A 26,619-nucleotide genomic window follows, 5' to 3' on the forward strand; every position below is an offset into this window, starting at 1 on the left:
CCACTTTATTATTTTATTCTTTATTCTATGCATTGGCCAACCATTTGGTTCTTTGTTTCGTATACTTGCATGTATTGTTTATGGCCTAACATTCACCGCCATTTGTTCTGCATATCTGCCTGAACGGCTCTTAACTCCAGGATGTTCTGGGGGCATTTGTACTTTGCTTGTGTAAATAAGTGTAAATAACATCTAAATGATCCTACATGGATCATTGAAAGAATGAAAAAATTACCCATTTGTCATGAAATGGAAGTTGTGGTCTTTTTCTACCCTATTGTATAACATATATTTGAGTGAAACGGCTTCTCAAACAAGGAACAAAAAATGTAGAGCTGGACTTGATTTTGTCCATGGGGAATTGATTGGATGGTTGTGGTTTGCTATTGCTGTGATTTCATGTGAGTGACAGTTTGTGTGAGTGACTGTAATTTACCTTTGAGGCAATAAACACTCATCAGAGAAGAGATTTGGCAAGAAATTCTTAAAGATTACGAGGGCACATCAATAAAAAAAAAAAAAAAAAGATGATAATGATTAATTAAAATAAATAAATAATGGTGCACAGGCAAATCATTTATAATAAATAATGAATATTCCATAAAAAAAAAAAAAGGAACTCAAATTTGATTTCATAGAGACTTTAAATTCTTTAATTGAGCAAAGAATTATCACAAAATATAACCATACAAAAATACATTTTGTGAATGTATCACAAAAATAAAAATAGAAACATACAGATAAGTATCCAGAGTTGAATTATAATTTTGGAGGGTTTTAAAAGGAGAAAGGAAGTAGCAACGATATAGTTCTGAACATAACAGATGGGAAGTTGAATATGCTGATGCTTATTAAAATGATCATTACTGGCATGCAGAAAGTAGACTAATTGTTCAGTGATGATCCATATTCCACTTCTCACTTCAACAGTTTGCATAAATGTCTTCGTAGGAGAGATTCTTTTTGAACGTGCTTTCAGGGTTAACGGTGCAGGTCTCCTTATTTTCATATGTATTTGACTGAAGCTGATGGCTTTTTGTTGCACTTGACACATTGGCATAAATGTCCTCATCTTGGTTTGTTTCCTGAAATGCATTAATACATGAGCTGTGAACTTGTACTTACTCTATTAGCTTTATGATAATTCACTCACAACATAACATTGTTCTGAAAGCAATGAAGCACTCATCATGTGTAACACTGCAGTATTAGCCCAGTTTCAGTGCGCTGTAAAATAACAGTAATCTACTGTGGTTGTCAGCAATGTACTGTTAATTTACAGCTCTCAGTAGTAATAGGATATACCATGTGTCAAAATAATTGATGGCTTCCGGTTGTCATTGACCTTCCGGTTGCCCTTTCCGGTGTCCTTCCGGTCTATATTGTTATGGATTGACCTATTGACCCTTCCTATCCATCGATCATGTGGTTTTGACAGTTAGTTTTGACCTATTGCCCCTGCCTATCCGTCGATCATGTGTTTTTGACAGTTAGTTTTGACCTATTGCCCCTTCCTATCCGGGCATATGTTGTTATGGTTTATTGACCTTGCTTTGATCATGTGTTTTGACAGAAAGTTTTGCCCTATTTGAACCTTTTTAGCCTTAGATCATGTGGTTGTGACAGAAAGTTTGAAGACGCTGTTATATAGATGTGTCAGCATTCCAGAGCGCATTGTGAGCCTTGTGGAAAGTGAGAAGAGTGCGTGTGCGTGTGTGCGTCCTCTGACATGATCCCCTCCACATTCCTGAGGTAACAGTGAAAGTGAGAAAAAGAGAGTTACCCTAATCATGTTTTATATTTCACACAAATAATATACAATAATATCTTACTAAAAATCTACTGAAACCATTTAATTCAGTTTTAGATAAACAAAAGAATAAAAAATCATATTACATAAACATTCCGTTCTTTAGGCCTATAAGTGTATAAAATAAAATAGCTATCTTGCTAATTTAACTAAAGTTGAAAACCATTTAGTTCTTTATATAAGTATATAATGAAATGCTTATAAAATAAATATCTTATTGATCCAATTGTTTTTGATAAACAAAGAATAAAAATCATATTACATAAAACATTCCGTTCTTTATAAGGGTATACATTAAAATGGTTATCTTGCTAATTGAACTAAAGTTGAAAAACATTCTGTTCTTTAAAAGTATATATATATAAAAAATAATCTACTGAAATTTCAGTTTTAGATAAAAATAAAATTCATCTAAGTCTGCTGACTGAAGATTTCATGAACCAGACAAATGGTATGTGTGTGTGTGTGTGTGTGTGTGTGCGTGCGTACGTGTGTCTGTGTCAGGTTCCGGTAAATTAGCGTGCCGTCATCTTTCTGAATTTATTTCAAAACATAATCGTAAAAGTTTAAATATGATCTTTTAAAATTAAAAGACTGTTTAAATAAAATCTTTAAAGTTTGAATACATTCATATCTTCTATTTATCTTCTAGAAGATTACTGTAATGATTTTGTTTAACGGTGACCTAAAGTATAATTGTTATTAAACAATGTCTGTCTGTTCAAAAACTTTAAATTGTAGAAAAACTGTACTTTTTAGTCGTCTTAAATCTCATTTATATGAAAAGATTCAATCAGCATTTTTTTGTCCATGCGGGGTTTCAATTTTTATGGTGGGGGATTTCCATATAGCTATAATGAATTTTGGTATGTTTTAGCTTTTGATTATTTTTGATTTATTTTGATATTTTTAGGTCAAACCGTTCTTGTCTGTCAGTCATATAATGCAGGTCTATGGTCACCACCTCAAAGAGCATGCACAGAGAAGTCCAAATTAAACAATTCCCCATCGTAAGTACACATTGATGGCCTAAGACATGAAACGAGCGGTTTGTGTGAGAAAACTTAACAATATTTATATAGTTTTTACCTCTTGTACACAACCACGTCCAAGTGATCTGAGGGCGCGCGCGCTTCCTGGCGTGTACGCCACTCATTGTTTACCACTCCCGGATGAGTTCGCGCGAGCATACGTAATTGTTTTCTTTTACGTCGGTTTAAACATCCCAGATAGGCGCAAATTAGTACCATTTCTATTAGCCGTCTTACCTACAGTCTCTGTTCTATGTAAACAATGAGTGACGTATACGCACGAGAGATCACTTCCGGCGCTTGCGCAGACTAATCCAGAATGCGCGCACACGTCACACACCAGGAAGCGCGCGCCCTCAGATCACTTGGACGTGGTTGTGTACAGTAGTAAAAACTATATTAGCTTACACTTACTTTCGGTGTTTTCCCTGTTAACGTTACAAGCAAATCTCCTCGTCGTCAGCTCCGTATTGAGTCAAAGATGATGTCGCCTTTGAAAAAAGTTTCGGCTCGTTTACATTTACATTTACATTTATTCATTTAGCTGACGCTTTTATCCAAAGCGACTTACAATTGCTATATATGTCAGAGGTCGCACGCCTCTGGAGCAACTAGGGGTTAAGTGTCTTGCTCAGGGACATATTGGTGTCTCACAGTGGATTCGAACCCGGGTCTCTCACACCAAAGGCATGTGTCTTATCCATTGCGCCACCCCACCCCACCCCGCCCCGCCCCGCCCCGCCCCGCCCCGCGCCGCGCGTTTAAGCGCGCAGAGCATTTAAATATCGCTATAAATCAATATGTTATAAAATACATATTGTAAAGTAGTTAAAACACTTACTTTCGTCGTTTCCCTGTTAAAAAGCAACACCATCCTGGTCTGCTCCACATCGCGCGTCATGGAAAATGCCCCTCTGAGAGCAGTTTAGCCATGTACAGCATATATATTGTTATAAAACAATATGATGTTATAAAATGCATGTATAAATGCGATAAAACACTTAATTGATGCGTTGTCCCTCCTCGTATGCCTTGCATCGCGAGTCAAAGAAAATGGCGTCTTTGAAAAAAGTTTCAGCTCATCTGGTCGCGCCCAGCGCATAAATGTCCCGGATGTAACTAATTACACTCTCTCGGTGTTATTAATTTAACTCCACATATTTTCACCACCCAGAGGGTGCAGTTTACACTAGCAGTGTTAATCCCTTGAAATTCAACACCAGAAAATTAACACTTTACTCTAAAAGTCCTTAACACCAGGATTTCAACACTGGAGATTTTACTGTGTAGTATAGTCATCAGCACATTCAAAAGGACCATCAAAATAGTGTTACATTAAAAAGGCGTAATTGACAAAAATTGTAATTCTGAATTAAGTAATAATTATAACAAAAACTTGAAATTAAAATTGACTATGCGTCATAATTATGAGATGAAAAGTTTAAATGATGATGTACTAAATTGAAATTATGATAAAGTAAATATTCCATATAGTGAAATTTTCTGAATTCTATATAATTGTATTTGTGAAAATGATTCAGTACTGAAACAGTTTTTACATATCTTCTGCTTGTTTCTGAAGTTCGTGTAGGCCTCTAAGAATATGAATAACTAAAAATGATTATTGATGAACTTGAATAACTTGAATTTTTTCGGCAATTAAAAAAAAAATTACTTCCCATACCGGGGTATGGAAAACCAAAACCAGGAACCCTAACCGCTAGACCATATGGGAGGCAATAATACTCCCCCGGCACATTTGAAAGGCTGCACTGCACAGTACATTATAATGCAGGATCATACTTATGCCGAGCCACGGGAGAAGGAATCCTCGTCGCCAAAAAGCTAAAATTTAATTTATCGGTATGTAAATAAATATCGGGATAGCTTTTCCCAGGTGGAAAGAGCTAATGAAGGAGAAAGAGGGATGCTGTAGGTGCCTGCTTTCTTCTCGACAGGTAAGTCAAAAGTATGGTCTAAATTACAAGCTTTTTCATTGCTTGGTTGTGTAAATCATTATAGCTGCCATAACAGTTGAATATGTATCGTTAAACTCAATGATGCGCTATTGGAAGCCATGTTGTCATAGCTTCTTGACACATTACGGCTACCGCAGTTGCAACGCGCATTTGAAAAAGCGAGTAGATGGAAGAAATTCTTTTGGGAGAACTAACTTGTAGTAGGGTCTTTAACAAAAAAACAAAAAAAAGCCTCCAAAATTGAGGAGGTCAAAGGGCATGCTTCCTGCTATAGATAGTATCATCAGCTCTCCCCAAAGTCTATTCATGCGACCACCAGACAGATTTTAAACACCGGATTTACACTTCTACATATATTTTGAGTAGATAACCGATATTCTCAGAAAATGGTTTCACCCTGTGTGTTTCCACACTGATTAAGGATAGTTCGGGAGATACAAGTAAAAATGATCTTATACGATCTTATACTTATACTTTGAATTAAGACGAGTAAAATTAAATATTCGCTCAAGACCAACTTTACTTATGCCGTGTCAGTGATTTTCCAAATGATACAACTTAGTCTAAATAAGAGCAATGTGGAGTCCTCGGATTTCTTAAAAACAACACAACAACAAAACTTTGACAACATGTTGTATGGACAAAAATACTGTTTGAAATATTTATAAATAAGATCTAAGATGCCCAAGCACAGTTTTTCAACCATCTAAAGTTTTTGAACAGACGCTGTTTAGTAAAAATAATACATAAGTCTTCTAAGAAGATACATAGAACACTGTAAAAAATTTGTAACCCTCCCAAATCAAAAATTTCAAGTGACCGATAACATCTAAATTTTTCAATTGGCCCAAGTGAGATTCTGTAAATTATAAAATTAAATTTACAGATTTTCACTTGGGCCAATTGAAATTTACAGAATTTTACTTGGGCCAATTGAAATTTACAGAATTTTACTTGGGCCAATTGAAAAATTTAGATGTTATCGGTCACTTGAAATTTTTGATTTGGGAGGGTTACAAATTTTTTACAGTGAAGATATGATTTTAATAAAACTTTAAAGATTTGATTTAAACTTTTAAGGTAATGCTTTTAAATGAATTTAGTATAAACTCTGGATGTACTCTGGAAAGGCGTTAGCAGACTAGATTTACTGTGACATTGTCCCCCGAGACTCATCTGGTCTGATACCCTGTTTCCTGAAGCTTCAGTTCACACTGTGGTTTATCTCTGAAGGATCTGGGGCTGTAAGGTGTTTTTATTTATATATTTATTTAGCTAAAACTTTGTTTACATTTTAGCACCATATGTTATTTATAATAATTTAATTTAAAATAGAGATTAGTTCATTTTTTAGAACCGTGTGTGTGCACAAAATGATATTAAATGATTTATTTCATTTTGAAAATGTACAAATGTAGTTTTCTGTGTTTAGGTGTACGGTACAAAATTCATTATAGCTATATGGAAATCCCCCACCATAAAAATTGAAACCCCGCATGGACAAAAAAATGCTGATTGAATCTTTTCATATAAATGAGATTTAAGACGACTAAAAAGTACAGTTTTTCTACAATTTAAAGTTTTTGAACAGACAGACATTGTTTAATAACAATTATACTTTAGGTCACCGTTAAACAAAATCATTACAGTAATCTTCTAGAAGATAAATAGAAGATATGAATGTATTCAAACTTTAAAGATTTTATTTAAACAGTCTTTTAATTTTAAAAGATCATATTTAAACTTTTACGATTATGTTTTGAAATAAATTCAGAAAGATGACGGCACGCTAATTTACCGGAACCTGTCACAGACACACGTAAGCACGCACACACACACACACACACACACACACACACACACACACATACCATTTGTCTGGTGCTTCATGAAATCTTCAGTCAGCAGACTTAGATGAATTTTATTTTTATCTAAAACTGAAATTTCAGTAGATTTTTATTTTTTAATATACTTTTAAAGAACAGAATGTTTTTCAACTTTAGTTCAATTAGCAAGATAACCATTTTAATGTATACCCTTATAAAGAACGGAATGTTTTATGTAATATGATTTTTATTCTTTTGTTTATCAAAAACAATTGGATCAATAAGATATTTATTTTATAAGCATTTCATTATATACTTATATAAAGAACTGAATGGTTTTCAACTTTAGTTAAATTAGCAAGATAGCTATTTTATTTTATACACTTATAGGCCTAAAGAACGGAATGTTTATGTAATATGATTTTTTATTCTTTTGTTTATCTAAAACTTAATTAAATGGTTTCAGTAGATTTTTAGTAAGATATTATTGTATATTATTTGTGTGAAATATAAAACATGATTAGGGTAACTCTCTTTTTCTCACTTTCACTGTTACCTCAGGAATGTGGAGGGGATCATGTCAGAGGACGCACACACGCACACGCACTCTTCTCACTTTCCACAAGGCTCACAATGCGCTCTGGAATGCTGACACATCTATATAACAGCGTCTTCAAACTTTCTGTCACAACCACATGATCTAAGGCTAAAAAGGTTCAAATAGGGCAAAACTTTCTGTCAAAACACATGATCAAAGCAAGGTCAATAAACCATAACAACATATGCCCGGATAGGAAGGGGCAATAGGTCAAAACTAACTGTCAAAAACACATGATCGACGGATAGGCAGGGGCAATAGGTCAAAACTAACTGTCAAAACCACATGATCGATGGATAGGAAGGGTCAATAGGTCAATCCATAACAATATAGACCGGAAGGACACCGGAAAGGGCAACCGGAAGGTCAATGACAACCGGAAGCCATCAATCATTTTGACACATGGTATATCCTATTACTACTGCTCTCTACTGTTAATTTACAGCTCTCCTTTTTTACAGTATGTTACTGTAGAAATACCATGGAAGGTAACTCATATTATTTTGGAAACCGATTGCTTCAAACAGTTCGAGTTTAAAAACTAGTATTTATACTGATAAGACTGTGAACTTACTTCATTTGAGTCCACTGAAAAGGAATATCTCTTAATATAAAACTGCAAACATAATGTGTAATAGTGATTTAATTCAACTTTAACTCAAATCTTTGCGGTTCGTATTTAGCGAACAAAAGCACACATGTATGTGCTAAAGTACTTAGCAAGGAGATTGTCACTACATCAGCAACTACCACAAAGAAACAGACAGCAAAACATCAGTGTTTCTCTGCTCATCTTTGACTGAAGCACAGGCTCTACTCTCCAGCACAATGGTGACCCACAAAACGAATTAATTACACTAACAGATCTCTCCTATATCATCTTGTGCAAAAACACATAAAACACTTCAATTTAATATTTACTCTCCTTTTCAGTTATTGACTTTGCATAACTTTTTTCAATGAACAATTTCAGTGAAATTAACCTTCCGTTTAGTAAATCTGATTGTTACGGTTTACAGTATATTACTGTTTTTCCTTGATTTTACGGTAATCTACTGGCAGCTGTGGTTGCCAGTAAATTGCTGTTGTTTTTTACAGTTTGATGGCGTAAATTAATTTACAGTTGATTACCGTTAAATTACGCTTCACTCTGTTTTTTATTTTATTTGACACATTTAACCCTTTTAACCCCACTGCAAAACCTTCAGTTTTAAATGAACACTTGTGTGTCCACACTACAGTGTTGAAGTAACACTGAAGCAGTGTTGAAAGTTAATGATATTATTCAGTGATTGATTAACTGATGACTGAGCATTAGTGATGAACACCTGATGTTAACAAGCAGAACCACTGATGGACAGTGGAAACACAAGAACTACAACTGACTTCCAGCTATAGAAGACATTAAATCTCTTAAGACCTCAGTAGTGGAGGATTAAACAACTCCAAAAAACAGCATTACCAGCTTCACTTATTACTAACCAGATTGACTTTATTTTTCCATACATCTACAGAAATTCCTATTGAGAATTAACAGAGGTTTAGATGTTTTTTTTTTTTTTATTTGACGCCACCATTATGGAGATCAGTGTTTGCTTTATTTGGGCTCTTGACCTTTGACTTTAACATTAGTTTTTTCTTTGGCTGCTGTAACTGTCTGTTTTTATAACACAGTCTCACCCCAAAACGTCACATACTGACGGGTCTTGACCATACGGCAACATACGACGAAAAGGGTACCCCTAAAACGTCCATATGTGACGATTCGGGTTATGGGTAGGTTTAGGTATGCGTTAGGGTACCGCTAGGAGGCGCTGCTGGTGCGCTTATGTCTTCGTCTCATATGGACGTTTTAGGGGTACCCTTTTCGACGTATGTTGCCGTATGGTCAAGACCCGTCAGTACATGACGTTTTGGGGTGAGACCGGGCTGGTTTTTAAGGCACATTTCATGTGGCAGAAACAAAACCAACAAACATGAGATCAGGTGTTGCTGGTTATGTTTTGATTTTGACGTCATCACATTTGGATCACCAATCTTATCCCGTGTCTAATCCCTTATTAAAAATGTGTTTTTTTAATGCTCCTAATTTTATATTACTACACTGTGAAACTACAGCAAAAGATCAAGCAGAGCTGAACAGTAAGTTATGAAGAATTTTAAATATCATTCACAATTTTTTTTAACTAGCGCTCCATTTAGACACACACAGACATCAAGAATCAGCCAATGAATCTCAACAATGGTGACAATCAACAAAAAAGATAACATCAACGCTAAACATCACAAAACACGCAACTAAAACTCAACACAAAACCAATAGCAAAAATTAAAAGCAAAAAGTAAAAATCAAAGAAAATAACCAGACAATTCAGCTGCATAATTTATTCATGCCACAATGCATGCTGGGAGTCATGGACGATTTTTTTGTACTATGCTGGTACCCATCATGCATTGCAGCATTAAGCATTTGATTGTCACCATTGTTGAGATTCATATGCCGATTCTTGATGTCTGTGTGTCTGGCTGATATAGAAGTTAAAAATGTTTTGAGCATTAACTGTTTTTTAAATCCTTCATATTTTCTGGTTGTCAAAACTCTGATAAATCTCCATCTGTAAAATCACAGTGACACCACAATCAAAAATACAAAACATCACCCATATAAATACATTAGACAATAAATGAGATCAGTAAATCTGACCACTAGATGATGATTGTGACTATTAACAAACACTGTCATCTGATCCTGTTTTCTTTCAGCTTCTTTGCCATAGCAAATGTATTTTAAAGACACAGTTACAGCAGCCAAAGAAAAACTAATGTTCAACAGTCAAGGGTCAAGAGCCCAACTAAAGCAAACACTGATCACCATCATGGTAACATCAAATGGAAATAAAATGACATCTAAACCTCTGTCACCTTTTAATAAGAACTTATGTAGACGTCTGACAGAAATAGTCAATCTGGTTAGTAATAAATCAAGCTGGTGATTCTGTTTGTGGAGTTGTTTAATCCTCCTCTGCCGAGATCTTCAGAGATTTAATGTCTTTATCTTCAGTTGATTTCATATTTTTTCTGTTCTTATGTTCCTCTTTCCTTCAGTGATTCTGCTTGTTAACAGCAGGTGTTCATCAGTCTCCAAATTAACTCACTTGTTTTCATTCACTCCTTCAAGTGGACTATATTAGTGAACTATAGGGAATAGTGAATGAGGGTATAGTGCGTGATTTGGAACACAGCCGCCGAGAGTCAACTTTGAGCGCTGTTAATTCACAGTATATTCCTGTAGGCTACTTTCTCGAAAACGCCAAATATCACCCAGAATGCATTTTTTCTACGGTATAATGCTGTTTTAATGGAAAACAGCTTGTTACTGTGAAAATTTTGCCAATTTTTTACAGCAATTTTTTACAGCTGTTTGCATTGCCCTTAAAGACCTCAAACTGAAGTTTTATAACTTTTACAGTCAAATTTACAGTCTATTTCAGAAAACAAATGGACTAAGAATAGTGAACACATGTTTTATCTATCTATCTAAATCACTTCATGAGAAACATATCAAGATACTTACACTTTTGTGTGTTTTTTTGCACCTGCATATACCACAAAAAAAAAATATTATGAATAAAATATTCTCATTTATCTCAAATAATGTATAAAATATTTTATATCATTTAAATTTCTAGCAGGATCCTACCTTCTGTAAATCAGAACAATAGGAAGTGCAAATAAAAGCAATGAGAACAGTGTCAAAACTGCAAGGAAAGCAGTGAATGATATGCCTGCAAAAACAAAGAGAACTTACAAACATGGCTTTTGTTCCTGTTCATTTCAGTAATGACAGTAATGTACAAATATATGGTGAATCTGTACAGCAGAGTTCCTCAAATCCACTGCTCTGCAGAGAGCCACGGCTCTGCAGATTTAAGCTCCAACCCAAATAAACACACCTGAACAAGCTAATCAAGAGCTGTGTCCCAATTCAGAGGCTGCGTCCTTGAAAGGCCACGAAGATCAGAATGAGCGTTGTTAAATGGGACGGTCTAGCCTACGGAGGATTGTTCTTGATGCCTAGCAATTGTGACAGCTGCTGTTGATGAGTGGCAGTAACATTTGTACTGGACTTTTTTGAAAGTTATATTAAAGGGGATGTCTAACACTATTTCATGCATTCTGCCATATTTACACTGTTAATGAGTTGGATTCTTATGTTAAACATGGCCAAAGTTTAAAAAAAACGAGTATTTCTGTGCCAAATTCACTCCTTCAGGGTTCGTATAAGTTTCGGAATTTTTTTTCCGAGTATGGCCCTGTATGGCGTCATCAAGGGTGGAATTCCTTGTATGGGCACTTCTCCTGGAAGAGCGTGCGCACACATCAACCAGGGCTGCGTTTCCCAAAAGCAACGCCCATCAATGTGCTTTGTTTGTTGCTCGAGAAAGATTTGACATTTCGTTTTTAGACCACAAAATCAACAATGTCATCAAAGAGTGTTTTTGGTTGTGAGGGAAAGACAATCTTGTTCAGCTTCCCAAAGAACCCAGCATTAGGGAAACAGTGGATGCAGTTTGTTTTTCCGGGGCAGCAACGGAGTTGTGCCAAGTGTGTTTCGGTGGCACAGCATTTCGGTGACGAATGTTCTATAAACAAGGCCCAGTTCGACCCTGAATTTGCATATCGTCTGAAACTGAAAGATGGAGCGGTCTCAGCGATACAATATCCCGGTCATGAGTCGGAACTGCAGGCGGTAAAACTGCATCAAATGTCTGTGTTTTGCTGGCAATCGGCAATCAAAAGTTATCCAGGGAAAGTGTGACGATGTATTGTGTGTGTTTAAATACATTTGTTTAGCTGACCACCATAAGTGTCCATTTTTTTATTTTAAAACCAGTCCGTGCTTGTGACTCTTTAGCTCCGCCCACGCCACACCTCCGGGAGCTCGACTGTTTTTGGAAAGAACCGGTACAGCTGTATCTATCTTTTATAAATCTGATCAAACTAAAGACTCTTCGGAGATATGAAGGATTCAATACTCTATAGGTAGGTATTCAACATTTACATGAGATTGGCAGAAACTGTGTGTTATGTACCCTTTAAACTGTCTGAAAACAAAACAGGGTTCACAAACAGTCTAAATATGTTCACCATGGTCCATTTCTGTATATAGCAAAGAGTATAAACTATATATATAATCTTAGTAAGATGTAAGTCAAAATTTGAACTGCTTTAGAGTTTTTTTGTTCTATTTTTACATTTGTAACATTAGATATATGAGTAAGCTGAAACCCAATGCTTATGTTTAAAAGTGTAATTCAGCAAATTCTCTCAAAACAATCCTGTCGTCACCAGCGCACAAAGAGTTATATCCTTCATTTCATGGGAAAACAAAGGACGCATTTGGAGGTCGCATCTTAAGGAGCCTTTGTCGCGTCGTGGTGAAGCAATGGCCTTCGAATGCGACCTTTGAAGGATGCAGCCTCTGAAGTGGGACACAGCTGAGGTCTTTAGAGTTACTAGGAAAATTGCAGGTAGGTGAGATTGATTAGGATTTGGGGAACCCTGCTCTACCGTCTCAAGCACAGACTGACCTGGGACAGTGATCTGTAGGATTGTGGAGTTCCCTGCACCATGTAGGTTCTGTGCCTCACAAATGTATTCCCCACTATTATTATGGGTCGCAGTAAAGGAAAGCACACGCGAGGCACCCACTTCTTCCACTATACCTTCCTTCTTCATGAACCACCTGTGGACCGCTGGAGGGTTGGCATTACTTTGGCAGGTAAGGGTTACATTATCACCAAGCCAGACTGAGCCTGTACCAGAGATCTGTGTTTCCTTAGGAGGATCTGTGGGCCAGAAAGAGAAGAAACTGAGTATTTTCATAAAAATAGAAAAGCTGCAAACTGTGTTCGGTTAAAACCTCACACTCCACATTGAGGATGATGGTCTTGTGGCTGAGCAGGGGTTTGTCCTGTCTGTCTAGCAGATGGATGGAAACACAGTTCACCTTCAGCTCATGATGGTGGATCGAAGGGACGAAGTTCAAAATGGCAGAAACATTCTGTGTCCCATCAGCATTCAGCTGTGTCAATTGTGTTATGTTCCCACCAAATGCAGGATCCCATGTTACATTTGGAGAGTTACTGGGGCAAGGAGCTGGAACAGTGCAAGTCAGATTCCCCATCTCACCCTCCCTGAGTCTCGGCACAATCACATACGGCTCAGGCTCAGCCAACAAATCTATCAGGATATGGAGAGGAGAAAGAGTGATGGTAATGGTATTCATTTGTATAGAAACTCTGAGCATTTACAAATAATTACACTTTATTTCAAGATGCCCTTGTTAACGTGGAATTAGGTAATATTACAGTTTTTTTACAGTCGCTATAGGATACATTTCTCAATTAATTAATAAGATAACAGTACAATTGATAAAGACTTTTGGAAAACCAGAACTCAGACATGTCAGATCTAGTTCGCAGCTAAGAACAGCTAACATAGGAAGTGTCTGTGTGAATGACGTAAAGAAAACTTTTTGTTTTTCCATATCGGGAAGTATCATACGCCAGTATAAGGCGCCAAGGGAAAGTCTTTAAAGACGCAGATTCATTCAGTAACAAACCAAGGGTAGGGATGGGCAGTATTTAAAATACCTAGGTCCATTTGAAATACAAAATACTATTTAATGAAATTTGTATTCAAATACATTTAAGTTTAGTATTTTTGTAAAGTTAACCTCTTTATTAGGCTACTGATTTCCTCTATCAACTAGTTCATTCACATGAGCTGCAGCTGCAACCTAGCATAGGCCTATATACAGTACTACACAAAGAGATAGGTATACGGCTGGAGATTTAATTATTTGTGTAATTGTGTGTATTTTCATATGCAGATTATTGTTCCCTACTTGAGTTTGAAAATAAAGCTTACAACTCCATTGAGCACAGGGTGAGAGCATTTTCTGCATTAATAAGGATGTGAGAATGTCATGAGGAGAAATAAAAAAAAGTATAATTATTATTTTTGTCCAGAAAGCTTATAGAATTTGATAAGGTTCAATGCATTTCATGCACTTTTTTAACCTCTAAATTATTAGATTTTATAAATAATTTTAATATAAATAAGCACATTCTTCACATTAGTTCACTTAAATACAAAATAACTCATTAATGCATAACCCTGGTAAATCAGGTCAAAATATCTCCTTTTGGGTGTGTCTGCTGACCTATTGTGGGGGGGAAAAATAACGTGATATTTCATGACTCTTGCCACTAGATGGAGCAAATTAACTGTTCCCCTGGATCCCAAAGTCCCATTTGAAGTTGGTTTGAAGTTTGTGGGGATTTACAATGCAGAACAACCCACCCCCACACAAATGCTAAATGAATGGTGAAATTATTAACAGCATTTTTGGAGCTGTAACAGTTTTTTTTATATTCTGAATGAAAATCAGCATATTCAAATATTCTTCAAGGTTTTACTCATGCCTTCATTTGTGTGTGTTTGTTCTGGATTATTTTAGACAAATAAAATAAAATAAAAAATCACCATTTTCTCATTCATTCCCATGGGGGTCAAATTAACCAGCGATGGAAAGATTTGATAGCCTACTATTTTATTGTATTACAATATATTTGATTATATTTAACCAATTTTATTGTATTACAATTTTTGTGTGTATTCCAAGTTTAAGTGTGACAAAAGTCCGAAGGTCTTGGACCACTCCGATGAACACTCAATTCATAAAAATGTTAATATTTCGGGTCAAAACGACCCGAGGAGAGGATGAGCTGTTGCCGCAGGTTGATTTCCATCATTGTATGTACAATTTTGGCGCTCCAACACAAATAAAACACAACTATGTGTTTTGGGAGCAAAAATACACAAAATTAGTGGCACTGTTTGACCTAAAATGTAAGTTGCTTATAGCTGGCTACTATGTGCCCTGTAAAACTCTGAACATTTTTCAAAGATGTGATGCCACAAACCGCTTAAACTGAAAAGTAATGTCTTATTCTTCCTGGAACATTTGCACTGCCTTACCTGACACCTTTATCTGCACAGCTTTATTTGTAGTCACACTAAACCCCTCAGATGAAATCCTGAAGAAGTAGCGATCTGAATGCAGGCTGGTGAGATTCATCATGACAGAAGTGCAGTTTTTCTTTCGTAAGTCCCCCACCACCTTTATCAGAGGTATCTTTTGTCGCTGAGCGTTGGTAAAAGCCTCTGTATCATAGTATGGCCACAGAGATCCTTGTCTCCAGGTTGCGTTTGGTGAAAGGTCAAGATATTTTTCATTCTCCGTTGAAATTTCAAATCGGCAGGGAATCAAAAGGCAGGAGCCGCTGGTGGCGTTTAGGAATTTGGGGACCGACGTTTTCATGTCATTACACCAAGCAGCTGGAATACAAATGTGCTATAATGAAATGTAATAAAAATCTATAGGCCTATATACATTGTCCCTCAAAAATATTTTGACAATTATGGCACAATTAACAATTTATAGGCTACATGTATGCATTATAGACTATAGCCTAGATTTATTTGAAAGAAAATAGCACAAGAACACTTTTCAGTCAACGCATTTCACTCAATGAAGCTTGTTAGGTTTCAAAATGAACTTTCTGGTTGTCACAATAGAGCACATGTACATTTCATATATATTGCTGATCTAATGAAATGAATTGCAGACATTTTCAAGTATGACATTGGTGTCCAATTTTTTTATTTATTTTTTTGAGGTTGAGGTCATTGTTAGTTAAATTATATTCTTAATGAAAACATAAAAAAAGACCAACCTGATAGAAAGGTGCTGAATACAAGAAAATCCGCAGCAATCATTCTGAGAATCACCTGATGTGTAGAAATAATGAAGATTAAATGTAGCATCTTTTTTTTATAGTCATTTGTCTTGACAGTTGTAACAGTTTACAATTAAATAATTTCTAATTTAAAACACATTTGATAGTTTACCTCAAATAGATTTTCATGAGACTACAGCGACCCAGATAAGAGTGACCTTTACTTCAGTGGTGTTGAAGTCATTTTACCACGGATGGAAGATCTCATTTGAATCAGAAAAATATGTTGCAAGCTCTAATTGAGATATCTGACAACGCCTTAAATGCAAAAAGCAGAAGTAAAATGTTTTTTTCAACTGAAAGAAACCTTTCAGTTTAAGGTTTCAGCCAGGACTTTGGTGTCCATAAAAATCAAGAGTTTCCAGTTAAAGAAATGAAAACATCAGAAAGAACAAGAAACCAAGAGATGAATGAAAAGAGCAGGATGGAATGAAAAAGAACCAGTAGTGGAAAGAGTAGGCTACTAAAAATTTTTATTTAAGTAAAAGTATGGCTACTGAAGTAATAATTTACGTGAGTACAAGTAGAAGTACTGAAAAATAATATGACTCAAGTAAGAGTAAATAAGTAGTTTGCCTAAAAACTACTCAAGTAACTATGTTACAAAGTACTTTAGTATTATTTTTCTATATTTACCCAAAATGGGGAGATGATAACGATATGGAGCGCTAAACAACCTGATGTCAATTCTGTTTCATTCATACTGGAAGCCCAGTACACACTGATTCATCCCTCATGCAGAAAGTCCACACAAGTGAGATTCATAGAAGTATTAAACTTATGACATTTCAGGAAATGCCTTATATGGATATAATAACATGCAAATAGAGACGTTTTGACTTATGAAACATGAAGACAAACACATGATAGCAATAATATATCTGTGTTCATCAAGCCAACTCAGGTATTTTCATAAGAATGATGTATGTCTTTAGTTCACCCAAAAAGGAAAATTAGCCCATGATTTACTCACCCTCAAGCCATCCTAGGTGTATATGACATTCTTCTTTCAGATGAACACAATCAGAGTTATAGGCTACTAAATAATGTCCTGGCTCTTCCAAGCTTTATAATTGCAGTGAATGGCTGGAGAAAATTTGAAGCCCAAAAAAGTGCACCCATCCGTGATAAAAGTGCTCCACTTTTACTCCAGGGGGTTAATAAAGGCCTTCTGAAGTGAAGCCATGCATTTGTGTAAGGAAAATATCCATATTTAAAACTTTATAAACTATAATCACTAGCTTCTGCCAGACGGCCGTACGCATCGATTTACGGTGGAAGAGTAACCTCTGACCCTATGCACAATGTAATGAAGAACATGGAAGCTCAGAGGTAAGAGCAAAACAAAACCCGGTTGCGAATTAGCAGTTTTAAAGAGAAATGTCGGAGGATTTCTATATAATAGAAGAGGAGCTTCAGTTTGTTGCACAGCCCTATTTGTTTAAACCGCGAGAGGCGTCTAAGCTTATGATACTCCTACATCCTACGTCATACATGCGTCACGGGTTACTCTTGTGGCGCAAGTCAATTTGCGTAGTATGCGTACAGTCATCTGGCGGAAGCTAGTTATTTTAGATTCTAAAGTTATAAATATGGGTATCTTTCTTACAAAAACCCATGGCTTCGCTTTCAAAGGCTTTTATTAACCCACTGGAGCCGTGTGGAGTATTTTTTTATCATGAATGGATGCACTTTTTTGGGCTTTCAATTTTTTCCAGCCATTCACTGCCATTATAAAGCTCGGAAGAGCCAGGACATTTTTTAATATAACTCCGATTGTATTCGTCTGAAAGAAGAATGTCATGTACACCTATAGGAGGACTTGAGGGTGAGTAAATCATGGGCTAATTTTAATTTTTGGGTGAACTAACCCTTTAATGCAATGCTAATCAGCATAGCCTGTATGGCAGAATTTAAAATATATATATATATATTCTCACTCTGTGTTAAGAAGCAACATGAAACCACAGAAGTAATTTCAAACACGACTGACATGTATTGTGATTTTAGAGCAAAACATAAATTGTAGTGTTTGATGGTATGCTGAGCAAACATACTAGCTTTCCCTGTTGTCAAGAGCAATTTTTTTTTCATTTGAATCATTTCATAATTGAAAGCAAAGAAGGTTAAGTGAGAGGTCCGATAAAAAAAGAGAGATTTACAACATTCCGAATAAAAAAATGGCAGTAAAAAATAAAATAAAAAATAAATAAATAAGTGGGTTAGGGTAACTTGTTAAATTAAATGCTCTTTTTTTTCGTCCTAACGAAAACGTGCTGGGAGCCCACTAATGCTATAGTAACGAACTACACTTTTACATGGCCTACGTCTTATTGACAGATAAATCATGCGATCTTATTTCACTGTTATTAAGTTTTTTTTTTTTTTTTTTATCTTTGTACAAAGTTTGCTTTGTACATTTAGTTTAAGTGTATTGTTAAAGAGGGCGAGTTTTACCATTCAATTGAACTATGTCCATGTGGCATGTTTTCAAGACACTTGTTTTTGCTCTGTCCATGCAATACTAACTGTGTCCATGTTATGAGCCATTTACTTCAAATGCTCAGTGCTCTGGTATTATCAATGGGGATGACCCATTACAGGAGTTGCCAGAATTAAAATTTAAAATCAGAATATGAGCATAGCTCACTTACATTCACTAAAATATTGAAACGTTAGTGATACTGATTCAAAACAGTCTATGTTCAAAACACGAGCGCCAGTGATTGACTGTCAAAGCGCGGTTTGAAGTCCCCGCCCCCCCCGCCGAACTGGAAGTTTTGATTGGTTTTGCACCCGACTCAGACCTGTCTGTTATTGGCTGAAGCGCAGGCCAGGGCTCCACCGCAGTAGTTTGAGAAGTGTCTGTCAAATGTCAGCTCGCTGTTGCTCTGTTGGCACATTTGTCAAAGTACTTTTTACTTTTGGTGAAAAATAAATGTAGCGAAGTTTAATACTTTATTTTATTCTACTCAAGTAAAAGTAAAAGTACCACACTTTAATTACACTCAAGAAAGTAGAATAAAATCGAAAAATCTACTCAAGGCTACTGTATGAATGTAGCCTATTTGTTGTAATTAGTTACTTTCCACCTCTGAAAAGAACCTAATACAGAGGAATTTGTTGCATTGTAGCCAAATATGTTATTGTTTCTACTGCAGATTAATAATTCATAAAAATTAATGTTGTTGCAGTGTTGGTGATGTGTCATCTGTTTTAATATTTGTGTCTAACCTAATTCCCTGATCTTGCTCTTGATGTTATAAACTGTTAAGATATAGCCTATAGTCTCAGAGACATGCAGAGATGCTTGAAGAAACCTTCCTGCAAAGCTACAGTACTGTGAAAAGTACTGACACTTGTGTTAAAATGCTGTAAAGTGAGAATGCTTTCAAAAATAAAATCACAAATTGAATTTATTTATGATTTAACTTCTATTAACTAATTCAAATCAATATATGGTGTAACGACCCTTTGCGTTTAAAACGGCTTTTGTCCAGGTACACTTGCGCATAGTTTTTCAGGTAGCTTTGCGGGAAGGTTTATTCCAGCATCTCGGAGACGTTCCCGCAGTTCTTCTGGATTTAGTCTGTCTCAGTTTCTTCTGTTTCTTCATGTAATCACAGACGGACTCGATGATGGTGAGATCAGATCATACCGGCTGTTGTCAGATTCCTTGTGCATACACAAATCTCACTGGATTATTACAATTAATGGCAAAAAGAATGTTTGGAAAGTAAACTGATATTTCTTACTGACACACTACAGCAAAGGATATAAATAACTGACTTAAACCCATTTTTGGGGACATTTTTGGAGTGGGGATATTAACATGCCTAAGACTTTTGCACAGTGCTGTATATTTGGAAACTATTTATAAAAGTAAAACTTTAAAAGCAATACGAACCATGCAACTGTTTAGGATAATTATGTATTTAATGTATTGAAAAGAAAATCCATTGCCACTATACATTGTTTTGATGTTTTCTAAAAAAGAGAAGAAAAAGTCTTTGATACATCAAACAAATAAATAAAATAAATGAATATATAAATAGAAGGACATCTCTATTCATATTAGATGTGACGTGATCTATCATTTTGATATCACAATGTTTATTTATAATGCTTCATTCTCTTTCTCTAAAGTAATGACTAAAATTTTTAGATTTTTTTTTTTGATAAAAAAAAAAATATATATATATATATATATATAACAACAAAAAGTGTTAATGACAGCCAGCAATTTAAAAATTGTGTCAGGAAAAACAACAACAAAAAACAATCTAATAAGCCTAAAATTAAATTTCACAAAAAAGCAGAGATTTAGTGGAAAAACTTTGTCTTGGTCAAAGGAGCAACTCAAAATGATGGGCCATGTCACATATTTACCATATAGGCTAACTGTTTACCTATTGTTTGTCCCTTTTTAGTGAGTCCTGCACAACACACAGAACCATTGTAGGCCTACACATAAAATGTGAAACCACCTACAACACCTGTCACATTGAATCTGCAAGAGAGCAAAGTCATGATCTTAAACTTCACTGTTTTGTCAAGACATGTTATGTTATGTTTTTATGTATCTGGATGAATTAATCGCGAATGAATGCAAGCAGTACTTTTCAATTTAAACATTCACGCGATTTTAAACTCTTCGCTACTTGCGCGCTGTCTGAGAGATGTTTATCTGCCCAGCTAGCAACACTGGACATCAACCACACGGCATAGGCTAATAACCTTTTTTTCATATGATGTCTAATTTCTATAACAGTTCTATCTAATAACATATTAAACAGTACTGTTAGACAGATCGCTAACTAATAAACACAGAGAATGCGAGCATTGTTTGCTCTGGCGTTCTCAGCGCCGCCAAAATAAAGGTCCCTCGCGCCGTCAAAATAAAAGTCACCGTGCTTGCGTCACTCCCTTACCCCTCCTACCAGTTCCTATGGCCACTTGGCCAGTGCGAACGCAAACAGCAAAACCGAGTTTGGGGTAGAGTAGTTCTTAGAACTGTTTAGAAGTGGACAGTTCCTAGAACTATAAGTTCCTGTAACTTCTTGGTCGGAAAGCAGCTTATAAAAATAAGCACAAATCGCACGTGACCGTATAGGATCCGTGCACTAGCTCTTAAAGTGACAGCAGCCATATGTGTCTGTCATTAATCTGGTTGTCAAAACAACAAAACATAGCTTTCATTTTAAGGAATCAGGATTAATAGCCTATGTATTTAATTTAGTCAGGACTAAAATACTACCCAGTGTTATTTTATATTTGATTACTTTATTCTGTCTCTGTAGTATTTCTGAATACTAGTGTTAGACCTAAGCAAAAACTTTTCTCTTTATTTCTCTTTATTGGTATCTTTATTCTATTGTATTTATTTGTGCTACTTTTTTCAATTCAATTCAAAGATTGAAATCAAGCTTCCTTGAGTTGTGTAAATTCTTAAGAACAAAATTACCCCATTGTAAAAATGCAATGAGTAAGCATACATTTAGGCAAGATAAATGTAATTAAAAAAAAAGTCTAAACTCCCCCCCTCAAATTAAAAATTAAAAACAAATAATTATACAGAAGAAAAAATAAATAACTGAACTGATTTTCGCATTTTCAGAATCTTACTCTGACCCGAAATTATTAAAACCAACATTATTAACTGTGTGGTTACATTTCTGAAACATGCTTCAGGTGTTTGGCCAATCACAATTCATATTGATTTGCTATTCTAAGATATCATAAAATATTTATATTTCAAATTTTTGTCCAGATTTATTTTAAATGTATTTATTCTGTATATTTATTCTTAACATTTCCATTTATAGAATCTCTGTTTTGTATTATATTCACCAAGCACAGGTTAGAAGAATATCAGAATAACAAAAGCATATTTGATTGCAATCTACATTTGTCTATTGTGGAAAACAAGAGTTTTCGGCAGTTTCTCTCAGTGGCTGACTAGAAGTACACCCCAGTGTATCGCAACATTGGCCTCAAAAGTACGAAACCTTGCTGTGGAGCGATGCAGAAAGCTAAAAACTGTGTTAAGCAACACGAAATGCATATGTGCCATGATCAGAAGCAAGTCCAGCAAGTATTAGAGTACAAATTATGAAAGATTCAGATAAACTCATTCATATTAAAGATGAAATCTTGTTAAACATACCTGGTTTACAATGAAGCAGTGTGACCACTGGTACATCCAAAAAACAACAAAACAGTTCAAGTCATCTACAGCAAACACAAACTGCTGTGAAGGCAGTGTGAGAGTGAGTGTGAGAGTGAGAGTGAGGGCCTTTCCAAATACCCACACTTGCATTCAACTGTAAGTTAAATTAATTAGATATTACATGTAATTTGGAAGTAAAAGTGTCATTTTATTGGTGCAAAGATGAGTAGGCTATGTGTATTTTGTAAAACATTTGCAATTGCTTTTTGTCACTTAATTAGAAGCACCACAAATTTAAATTCTGTCTTCTGTTACATAGGGACTACTGACCAGACATTTAGAAGTTTCTTTTAAAATGCAAACTATTGAAAATCAAATAAAGATCTGTAAACACTTGCTTTTTTGGAACACTGTAAGTGTGTCCCATCGGGTAATAAAAAGTTCTACACACACTTGCGGTCTTCACGCCTACTTTTACACTTGTGTCAAATACAGGAAATACGTCATGTAAATAGACAAGAGGTTAAGTGAGGTGAGGGTATTTGGGGGTAAGTGAGGGTATTTGGCAAGTGAGGGTATTTGGTGAGAGTGAGGGTGTGTTGTCTTGGTATTCCCTACGTTGTGGGGAAATAAATGCACATAAATAATATTATTAGCAGTAAATGTTTTGTAAAAACAAAGATAATAACAGCACCATTTAAGAGCATAATTGTTGCTAATTATTATTTTATTTCAGTTAGTTTTTCAGTAAGTGTTGTTAGTTTCGTTTAGTTTTAGTTTTTGATTTATTATGACGTTTTTATTTTATTTATTTTATTTGTTTGATTTTTGACCAATCTTTTTAGTCTTAGTTTCAGTTTTCGTTTATAAAAATAACCTTGCAACCCACGAGTCCACTCCAGAGCCCGCTTCAGCCTACAAGTCCACTCCAGAGCCCACGGGTCCACTCCAGAGCCCGCTTCAACCCACGGGTCCACTCCAGAGCCCACGAGTCCAATCCAGAGCCCGCTTCAACCCACGGGTCCACTCCAGAGCCCACGGGTCCACTCCAGAGCCCACGGGTCCACTCCAGAGCCCGCTTCAGCCCACGGGTCCACTCCAGAGCCCGCTTCAGCCCACGGGTCCACTCCAGAGCCCACGGGTCCACTCCAGAGCCCGCTTCAGCCCACGGGTCCACTCCAGAGCCCGCTTCAACCCACGGGTCCACTCCAGAGCCCACGAGTCCAATCCAGAGCCCGCTTCAGCCCACGAGTCCATCCAGAGCCCGCTTCAGCCCACGAGTCCACTCCAGAGCCCACGAGTCCACTCCAGAGCCCGCTTCAGCCCACGAGTCCAATCCAGAGCCGGCTTCAACCCACGGGTCCACTCCAGAGCCCACGAGTCCAATCCAGAGCCCGCTTCAACCCACGGGTCCACTCCAGAGCCCACGAGTCCAATCCAGAGCCCGCTTCAGCCCACGGGTCCACTCCAGAGCCCACGGGTCCACTCCAGAGCCCGCTTCAGCCCACGGGTCCACTCCAGAGCCCACGGGTCCACTCCAGAGCCCGCTTCAGCCCACGAGTCCACTCCAGAGCCCGCTTCAACCCACGGGTCCACTCCAGAGCCCACGAGTCCAATCCAGAGCCCGCTTCAGCCCACGAGTCCACTCCAGAGTCCGCTTCAGCCCACGAGTCCACTCCAGAGCCCACGAGTCCAATCCAGAGCCCGCTTCAGCCCACGAGTCCAATCCAGAGCCGGCTTCAACCCACGGGTCCACTCCAGAGCCCACGAGTCCAATCCAGAGCCGGCTTCAACCCACGGGTCCACTCCAGAGCCCACGAGTCCAATCCAGAGCCCGCTTCAACCCACGGGTCCACTCCAGAGCCCACGAGTCCAATCCAGAGCCCGCTTCAGCCCACGGGTCCACTCCAGAGCCCACGGGTCCACTACAGAGCCCACGGGTCCACTTCAGAGCCCGCTTCAGCCCACGGGTCCACTCCAGAGCCCGCTTCAGCCCACGGGTCCACTACAGAGCCCACGGGTCCACTTCAGAGCCCGCTTCAGCCCACGGGTCCACTCCAGAGCCCATGAGTCCACTCCAGAGCCCGCTTCAACCCACGAGTCCACTCCAGAGCCCGCTTCAACCCACGAGTCCACTCCAGAGCCCGCTTCAACCCACGAGTCCACTCCAGAGCCCGCTTCAGCCCACGAGTCCACTCCAGAGCCCATGAGTCCACTCCAGAGCCCGCTTCAACCCACGAGTCCACTCCAGAGCCCGCTTCAGCCCACGAGTCCACTCCAGAGCCCGCTTCAGCCCACGAGTCCACTCCAGAGCCCGCTTCAGCCCACGAGTCCACTCCAGAGCCCACGGGTCCACTCCAGAGCCCATGAGTCCACTCCAGAGCCTGCTTCAACCCACGAGTCCACTCCAGAGCCCGCTTCAGCCCACGAGTCCACTCCAGAGCCCACTTCAACCGACGGGTCCACTCCAGAGCCCACGAGTCCACTCCAGAGCTTTTTTTAACATGCTGGTTAAAAAAACATTGAAAATTAAGCAATAATTAATTGACTGTTACAATAAAGACAGCGGGCCCTATTTTAACGATCTGAAACTCAAGTATCAAGCGTGAAACGCAAGTAACTTTGTGGGCGTATCTCGGCGCTGTTGCTATTATACAGGCGGGATAAATGACTCGGCCCGACGCAAATCTAAAATGGGTTGGTCTGAAGTAGCTTCATTACTCATAGGTGTGGTTTGGGCGTAACGTAAAATAAACCAATCAGAGCGACATCTCACATTCCCTTTAAGAGCAGGCGCACTTGTTCCATGGCGGGTTGCTATTATAACGGCAGATTTGCCGATCACGCCAGGAGCGGTTCACAGCCGAGGAGACCGACGTTCTCGTCAGGGCCGTAAAACACAGAGAAGTGACATTGGGGATGGGAGAAACCCACCCAAATTAGCTTCGGTTAAACAGGCGTATGATAATTTGGGTAAATGTGTAAGATAGATTTATGCCTATTCTTTCACATCTTCATGGACACAACAATGATTTCCCTGGTGTGTTAATATTTTTCCTTGTAATAATGTATGGTTTTCTAAAAATGAGAACTGCTGCTTCTGTGTGTAGATGAGATAAGCAAAGTGTACTGTATGTGCGTTGTGCACACGCTACATTGATTATGGCCAAACATGCGCCTTTAAAATAGCATATGAATAACATGCGCAACGCGCCACTGACTTTAGACTAGGTTTTTCCTGGTCAGTGGCAGAATTGTTTTCTAAACCAGCAAAATAGCACCAGGGAACGTTTGCGCCGGAACACACCTCCTCTTTGCGCTGAACCGCCCCCGGGAGCGCAAGTTCATCTCCTAATTTACCGATGTGCGTCTGTGGAGGGAAAAGTCCGCTGTGCGCGGGTGCAAAATAGGAATGATACATGCGTCGGTGTACAAAGTCAATTGCGCTGGGTGCAAGATAGGGCCCAGCATGTTACTTAGTTAATAATAAATAAATAAAAAGTTAATTTATAAATAGACACTAAAAAACATTAATTCAGTCACCATCCCCTACTGACTGAGATGGCCAATACAAGTTTGCATGGAAACTTGAATTATTTTCCTTTTTTCTAACATTAATCATTTCCATTTCACTGGTAACATTGTTTTATTGGCATACAGAAGACATTTAGGTAAAGTTATCTACTTATTACTCTTTTCTCGTCGGCATTTGTCTTGAGGTAGGCCTTATCCAAATGACGTATTGATTTCAGTTTCATTTTTGTGGAATTTGGATTAGGTTAATGATTACTTCAAGTATGGATTTATGAGGTCAAATGGTACAGTACATGTTGACAGCTTGATTATTTCTCATGAACTGAGGCACTAATAATTGTGAACAGGCTGTTTTTAAATATTTGCTTATTAAAGGAGAACTCCGGTCAATTTTAACATTGAGCTCATTTAAAAAATGAGAAATGAAATTTTAATGAAAGTTTAGTTACCTATGATCACGCGCGTGAACTCGGCAATCGACTACTTTGGACTTCAACCGAAAACAGGATGTAAACACAGGTATTTGCGCTGGCTTAAATAACATCATTTTTATACATTTCTTTCACATCTACTGCAGTCAGATTCACTCGTGTTCACTCTGAAGGAATCACTCACATTTTCTGTGCACTTGTAATGACACATCAAGGATGTTAAGAGGCTAAAAGCAGGTTTAAAACTTGCCCCATTGAAGTCAACAGGGTGCAAATTTTAAAAATAGAATAACTCGGTGTAGGCAACACCAATTTTTGTCGTTGTTCTCTGTATTGACAGCACTCCAAATGTACAAAAAAATTAGCTCAATGTT

The 26,619-nt window shown here is 37.5% G+C and overlaps 1 protein-coding gene across 1 annotated transcript in view; it reads right to left on the bottom strand.

Moving 5' to 3' along the window:
- Window positions 1-472: 472 nt before the first annotated feature.
- The window catches only part of LOC307160601 (myelin-associated glycoprotein-like), a 40,312-nt gene continuing 14,165 nt past the window's right edge, over window positions 473-26,619 (bottom strand). The window contains exons 2-8 of the mRNA XM_079874781.1: window positions 16,049-16,103; window positions 15,291-15,650; window positions 13,173-13,487; window positions 12,836-13,093; window positions 10,945-11,029; window positions 10,819-10,840; window positions 473-1,085 (exon numbers count right to left, since the gene is read on the bottom strand). Coding sequence (XP_079730907.1) covers window positions 924-1,085; window positions 10,819-10,840; window positions 10,945-11,029; window positions 12,836-13,093; window positions 13,173-13,487; window positions 15,291-15,650; window positions 16,049-16,091 — 1,245 coding nt within the window. The 5' untranslated portion in view covers window positions 16,092-16,103 and the 3' untranslated portion in view covers window positions 473-923. The remainder of the gene's footprint in view (window positions 1,086-10,818; window positions 10,841-10,944; window positions 11,030-12,835; window positions 13,094-13,172; window positions 13,488-15,290; window positions 15,651-16,048; window positions 16,104-26,619) is intronic.

This window comes from Squalius cephalus, assembly GCF_949319135.1.
Source record: "Squalius cephalus genome assembly, chromosome: 6".
NCBI lineage: Eukaryota > Metazoa > Chordata > Actinopteri > Cypriniformes > Leuciscidae > Squalius > Squalius cephalus.